This window comes from Nuphar pumila, chromosome 10 (assembly GCF_984573655.1).
Source record: "Nuphar pumila chromosome 10, dmNupPumi1.hap1.1, whole genome shotgun sequence".
Taxonomy (NCBI): Eukaryota; Viridiplantae; Streptophyta; class Magnoliopsida; order Nymphaeales; family Nymphaeaceae; genus Nuphar; species Nuphar pumila.
This window is the reverse complement of record NC_143258.1, coordinates 46,884,854-46,892,341: the sequence shown is the minus strand read 5'-3', so window position 1 is coordinate 46,892,341 and position 7,488 is coordinate 46,884,854. Positions and strand designations below refer to the sequence as shown.

The 7,488-nt window shown below is 43.6% G+C and overlaps 1 protein-coding gene across 1 annotated transcript; it reads right to left on the bottom strand.

Annotated features, from left to right (window-relative positions):
• Positions 1-4,229: 4,229 nt before the first annotated feature.
• On the bottom strand, positions 4,230-6,574 carry LOC149826793 (Pentatricopeptide repeat (PPR) superfamily protein). Its single transcript, XM_090020132.1, has one exon. It carries the CDS (start codon positions 6,450-6,452, stop codon positions 4,476-4,478), a length of 1,977 nt encoding a protein of 658 aa, XP_089876258.1. The 5' UTR covers positions 6,453-6,574; the 3' UTR covers positions 4,230-4,475.
• Positions 6,575-7,488: the final 914 nt, after the last annotated feature.

Here is a 7,488-nt window from a genome sequence, read left to right as displayed (position 1 = left end):
TACTTGTCAAAAAGTACAATCGTACTTGTCAAAAGTACGACTACGATGAAAGAGAAATGGTTCAACAAAAGAAACCCCAACAGATATTATCTGCAAAAGAATTAATACAACACAGCCTCACAAGATAAGTCTTGAATTCACTTCAACAACATTTTTCATATTTCATGATGCAAGGTCATCTCGGATCTCTCGTTCGATCAACAAAGTACTTAACATGTTGTGCATGTCTAAAAGTACGCTATACTGAACCAGGGAGGTGTGTGGGCTTCTCAAAAGGAACACCCAACACACAACTTCATAACGATCCAAAGAATAAAGGAGTGCTCATTTGACACGATTCATCCTTAAAAGCCATAATGCCACATTAAGTCATTCACGCAAGGCACAACACTATCAATCTTGCATTCAAAATTTATCTTAGTATCGACATGTGACACTAGATTGATAAATAAAGAATGGGTCCTTCAATAGAACCCCACTCATTCATATGCTCATGCCCCTGATCGGGGTTATTCGAATTGGGTCGCAACTCGAATCGGGGTTATAAAATATTTCTCCCAAGTGTGCGGCCTTGGGAGGACTCAAATGTAACTTCAAAATCCTGCGAGGATTAAAACTTAACTTTGCAAAAGCTGTGCCATTTGAAGAGCACTGGGTTCGCAGGAGGAAACCTTCTTTTAAAGAACTGCAATGCACAAGTACAACTTTTAGTGTTTTGAAAACAACTGAATAAGGATAGGCACAAGACTTCATTTATGTAAGTACATATTTACCATAAATGTGAGCATATGCAGGTTATAACATGACGACAAGCAATTCTCGACTTGCGATGCCGCACATCAAGCGAAAAACACATAAGTAACACACGAGGTGCCAAACCATACCTTGACCACTTAGACAGGCAAACACATAAGGTCATAAGTAATACATGAGACACAAAGTCGTACCTCACTCAAAGGAAATATGCAGGCAGAAATGTATACAAGCAAACAAGGGCATAGGTATTGTAAGAAGTATGAAACCACACCTCAAATTCATAAACAACTATACAAAATAATAATCGAAGAGTGAAATTGTACATCGACCCATAGGAACGTACAGGTAAGTATATATGCAAGCAATTAAGGGCATAAGTATTGCAAAAAGTACGAAACCACCTTCAACCACATAAGCAAATACGCAAATTAATACTCGAAGAGTAAAATCATACCTTGACTCATAAATATGCAGACCAGAAAATATGCAATGCAGAAGCAATATAAATCTAAGCATATCTAGCATGGGCATCTTAATTATTTCAACTTAAATAGGTTCATTTATTTCCATTTGTGCGACTTTACCCTACCTTGGGATGTCGTGCAGTTGCGTACGCCTACGCATGAGGATGATATGAGGGTCGGGCCGCGGAGCGCGAACTGGACTCGTTGCGTAAATCTGCAAGAGTGTGAAATATTCAATTATGCTAATATAATTAATGGTGCGACTGGGGCAAGGGTAGAATTAGGCGATAGGAGACTTCGGCCCCTTCATGACCGAACAACAAATGGCAGGGTCCTCGGTCCATGCCTGACGAAACAGCTGACAGGGAGTGAGACCTTGACAGTCGAAGACAGCGAGGCAACAAGGGACGAGCCCTTGCCAACGACACTAAGGCAGCAAGGGGCGAGCCTCTGCCGACAGCAGCGAAGCGGCAGGGAGAAAAGCCCCTGCCAACGACAGCGAATCGACAGGGGGGGGGGGCAGCCGCTGTCGATAGCAACGAAGCGGCAGGGGTCGCACCTCTGCCGACTGCAGCGAATCGGCAAGGGTCGAGCCCCTGCCGACGGCAACGAAATGGCAGGGGTCGAGCCCCTGCCGACGGCGACGATTCGACAGGGGTCGAGCCCCTGCCGACGACAGCGATTCGACAGGGGTCGAGCCCCTGCCGACGACAGCGATTTGGCAAGGGTTGAGCCCCTGTCGACGGTGTCGAATCGGCAGGGGTTGAGCCCCTGCCGACGGTGTCGAATCGGCAGGGGTTGAGCCCCTGCCGACGGTGGTGAATCGGCAGGGGTCGAGCTTCTGCCGATGGCAACAAATCAGCAGAGGAGGCAGCCCCTGCCGTCAGCACCGAAGGGGCAGGGGGCTAGCCCCTGCCGAAGAGAGAGGGATCGGGGCGGCAGGAGCCATCAACCTCGTGCCGACCCCTTCGCAGGTCATGGCAGAGGGGAGGGTGACAGGGGCCAAAGGCCCCTGTCGGGCTTGAAAAGAAATGGCAGGGGCCATCGGCCCCTGCTGGGTTTTAAAAGAAGAGGGGCAGGGGTCGATGGCCCCTGCCGGAGGGTAAGCAGAGAGAGAGAGAGAGAGAGAGAGAGAGAGAGAGAGAGAGAGAGAGAGAGAGAGAGAGAGAGAGAGAGAGAGAGAGAGGGGGTGTCGCAGGGGCCATTGGTCCCCTGCCTGCACTCCGGCGATCCCCCAGAGAAAAAAAAAGGGGACGACAGGGGCCCCGTAGGCCACCTGTCGGGCCTCCGATGGGCACATGAGAGGTGGGAGGCGCGGCAGGGGTCGTGCGCCTCCTGGCGAGGTGACAGAGAGGGGGGGTGAGGGGGGAGAAGAGGGAGGAGACGACGTACCTGGGAAGAGGTCGACGACGATGGTCGGCGTCATCGATCAGCGTCGGCGTGGGTTGCAGCAACGGCGACACTGGAGGCGTGCGCAGGGAAGAAGGAGACGCAAGGGAGGTGTGCCTCCCCTTGTCCTCCACTAGTGCTCTTAAAGAGCTCGGGGGAGGAGGCGTGAAATCAGGAAACCCCAATTTCCATCCTTAGCGGATCGAAAGGGGGGGGGGGGGTTGCGGCGTACAGGGGAAAGGGTTTTTCTCAAAACCCTTTCTCCTGTATCGGGTTTTAAAACCCTAACACTGATGGGCCCAGGTCGGGTCCGCACCCGACCCGGCCCGGGTCTGATTTTTTTTTTTGTTAAAGTGGGTTTTACACCTCATACTAGTTTTCTTAAAGAGGAACAAGGAGAAGAATTGAAGTCCTAATCTTGTTCATGTAATTTTCCCCCAAGTACCAACCTAATTTAGTTAAGTCATGCTTAGTAACCAATTTATTAAACTTTGGATTGCTTTCGGTTGGATTTGGATGGCTAGTAATAAATAGGCTAATTAATTCCTATATGTTTAAATCTAAGTTTCAATATAGGTGAATAACGACCAATCAGACAATCAAGCTTTCACTTTTATGTGCACAAATTGTTGGACCTTAACCTTATGTTATCCAAGCTCGTATATGGAATTATGGATCTGGTTGAATTTCAAGTTTTCATTCATTCCGAACCCTCTTTTTTTTTCTAATAGGAAAGCTGGGTTAACTGCCATGGGCGTCTAACCTGAGACCCTTCAATTATGATAGTGCCACCTAACCATCCATCAATAGACCCCATTTAGAAGATAGCAGAGTACTTAGGGGTCCATGAGATACATGGACAACTTAGCTTGTAAATGGCACTGATATGGCCCCAATCTATGCAGGACGTATTATAGAAGGGAAACAGGGGAACTGTCCATTGCCACTAAGAAGGAAACTCAAATTTTAGAAAAAAACCATAACTTGGCATGTCCCCTCTCAAATTCCCAATTACCCTACTTGTTTGGAAGCAAAGAAATCTTTATGAGCGTCTTCTCTCACAGATTACACAGACAACTGCAATTGTTTCATATAGTCTTTGACACAATTTTCAAAATTACAGAATCCTAAGTTTGGCTATTCAACTCAGATATCTCTGTTGCATGACGACTACCTTGGCCTACTTGACGGTTTGCACAACAAACTCTTCTAATTCCATGTAGGCTATTTGGAAATATTACCAACAACTCTAGAAGTTAGCTATTATCTCTTCCCAGTAAGTTCGAAACTTCTTAAGATTATCATGTTCTCTGCATTTACAAGGATTTGCTTTTTGTTGAAAGCAGGTGAAAGATTCATATTTTATCAATGCAGATTCTCTTTCAATCATCTGCCCTTCAGAGATGCATTAATCCATGCTCAACAGGCCTTTCTGTTACTGAGAAACCAAAAAAGCTCAGTGACAAAATGACATTTTCCTGTAAAACTTTGATAATCTTGCAAATGAATGCTTAGTACAGTTGAACTGTAACACATTGTGTTAAGGGGAAAAAGAAAAATAGCTCTCATCTATTGAGATCCAAAGAGAACTAGAAAAAAGATGGCAATGTGAATCTCAATGATTATCATTCAGCTGATTGCATTGGTGTCAGCCGCAATCAATCTTCAGTTTGGTTAAATGAACAGCAAAAAGTAGGGGATTCCTTTCCAATTCCCAACTTAATGGTTCCCTTACACCATCATCACTTCTGGTAAATATTCTCCTCAAACCCAGATATCTATGAAAGAAACATGGTAAGCAACCATCCAGAAAATATATGCCAGATCATGCAACAGAACGTTCCACGAGGTGCTTATTAAACCTTATCAGTTTCTCAGTATATCATCCAACAAACAAGTTGCAACGGAAGAATTTCTCAAGGCACAACTAACCAAGATATTCCATGTGGCAGTGTTGGGAATAACACCTCCACTTAGCATCTTAAGGAAATAAACCATTGCTCCATCTAAACTAGACCTTTCACAAAGGCCACTTATTAGAGTAGTGTACGTGATATCATCAGGGTAGCATCCATCAGCAACCATAGCCCCAAACAACTGATTCGCAGCCCTTACATCACCTTTCTTGAAGTAAGCATGGATTATTGTATTATATGTAATTATGTCTGGTCTAATGCCTGTAACAATCATCTTTGCCAAGAACGAAGAAGCATCTCCCTTTTTGGCAATGCAACAGAAACCATAGATGAGAGTGTTGTAAGTGACAAGATTGAAGTCTAAACTAGTTTCCAACATCTCACTGAGAAGGCTAAAAGCTTTCTTAGAGTGTCCTTCCCTGAAGAGGGCATATAGCACCTCATTGTAGGTTGTTATATTGGGCGGACACCCCTTCTCCTTCATTTCATGTAATACACGGACAGCCCAGTGCACTTGATTTTGGTCACACAACCCTTTAATAAACACATTATAAGTCACTGTATTTGGAGGGCAGTTTTCCAGCCACATTTTCTCAATAAGTTGCTGGACCTTATAAAACATGGATTTCTTACACAGAACATCCACCATGCTAGTGTATGCCACAACATTAGGGTCGCACCTAGTTGCTATCATCTTGTTCCATATCTCTGAAGCACCCTCTACATCACCAGCTTTTGCAAACCCATCTAGAAGAATACTGTAAGTCCTCACATTTGGGAGATACTCATTTTTGGCCATCTTATTGAAAACTGATATAGCTCTATGCAAATTGCCATTGAAACAAAGGCCATGTATCATGGTATTATATGCAACAATATTGGGTTTACATCCTTCTCTTAGCATCTGATTCCAAATCACAGTAGCTTCATAGACCTTTCCTTCCTTGAACAAACCTTTCATCAAGGATGTAAAGGTCATGACATTAGGTTTCAAGCCCATGACTAACATGCGGCCAACAATGGCAAAGGAAAGCTTCATGTTCTCTGTCTCACAAAGAGCGTCTATAATTGTCGTGTAAGTGATAATGTTAGGCTGTAAAACAAGGTCCATCATCTTATCCATCAATAGCATAGCTTCCTGTATTCTGCAGCGACTGCATAAGCCATTTATCAGAGCATTATATGTTGGTACAGTAGGTCTAAAACTTTTCATAAGTTCTCTACCCTCGTCCACTTTACCTTGCTGGCAAAGAGCTGATACTATTGTAGTGTAACTCACAGCATCTGGTTGGCATCCCCTTTCAGACATTTCCCTGAGCAGTTTGTGGGCAGCATCTACGCGGTTGTTTCTGCACAATGCTTTTAAGAGGATGTTGTAGGTGTAAACATTAGGCTCTATCCCATCCTTTTTCATATTACTGTAAATCGGATTGATCATATGAAACCTATTCTCACACAGAAGTGCATCCAAAAGATGGTTGTAGATCTTCACCGAAGGTTTAACATCGAAATCCTGAATGCGGTAGAACGTCTTCAAAGCTAATTCTGAATCACCCAGTTCTCGATATGATCTGATAATGCCAACAAATATATCTTTGGAGCAAGGAACACTTTCTGATTTCATCTGCTGCAACATATACTGGACACCATTCATGTCCCCCACCGACTCGAGCTTCTCGATCATCGTCTTATACGTGGGCATGGTATGCTTGAATTTTCTAGTCTCAGACACCAACTTGAAATATTCCAATGCAACAACAACATCTCCTTCATTCTTCAATCTTTTCAAGACTGCAGACTCATCCAAATCTGATTCCCGAGGACCAACACTTTCATTAATCCCAACACCTCTACTAGCATTGAACACAACCGAAAGGGATGGCCGTTTCACCTTCAGTAACAACGAAGATCCCTCTTTCAGATTCATAATCAGCAAGAATGATGAACAAGAGCAACCACAGAGTAAGTTTCGATCATTATGAATCACAAAATGCCTCAATTTTGATAACCATCATCCCAAAATCTGCTCTAAGCAATAAAAATCACAGCCTTCCACACGCATGCATCTGAAAAGAAACGATATCTACTAGGAGCAAGTTTTGAACTTCTGATAACCACGAATCACAAAATGCCTCAAATTTGAGAACCATCATCCGAAAATCGGTTCTAAGGAACAAAATCATAGCCTTCCACACCCTCCCATCTGAAAAAGAATCGCTATTCCACCAAGATTAAGCAGCCATTTCAACCTCCGGAACGTAAAAATAAACCTCTTCTTTACCAACAAGATAATTCAAAAGAGAGAAATAATCAACCCTGATCATAAAGTATTGATGCAATTTCTGTTTTTTCTTTTAAATTTTTATGGGCATCAAAATTTGAATCTCAACAAGAAGGCAACAGAATACTACGACGAACAAAATCTTGAAATATACCCAAATAAATCATTAAAAAGAAAAAGAATTCATCTATGTGAGCCCATCCCGAGTAAATAAAAAAGAGGACAACGATTCATCAACACTCAATCTGGACGTGCAACAAACAACAGAAATATTTATGAACTGAGACTACCATGGATGAATTACGACAAGAAAGAGCAAGGAAAAGGAGGAAATAGCTGACCGGAAAAGGCAAAAAAGAAACTGCAGTCCGTCAATTCCGGCAAATGCTTCTAAGCACGGGTGAGAGCATACGGGTCCGGTTGAAGGGGACCCGAGTGGTCCGTATTTGGATCTAGAATTGTTTTTTATTTGTTAAAAATATAAAAAATTTATAAAAGGGGGTTTTGCTCCACCGTTCCACCATTCAAACTAGGCTCTACGTTCCCCAAGAATTCAGGCGGCGGTGAGCGGGTTCCGGCAGCGCAGACGGATAACGGCGATGGTGAGGAATCCGGTAAGCCGGCAATGCGTCTCTCTCTCTCTCTGAATCACTTATTTGTTCCTCTTGCTATGAAATGATCA

Coding starts and splice junctions, on each gene's coding strand:
- LOC149826793 (XM_090020132.1), bottom strand. CDS start 6,452: ATGAATCTGAAAGAGGGATCTTCGTTGTTACTGAAGGTGAAACGGCCA.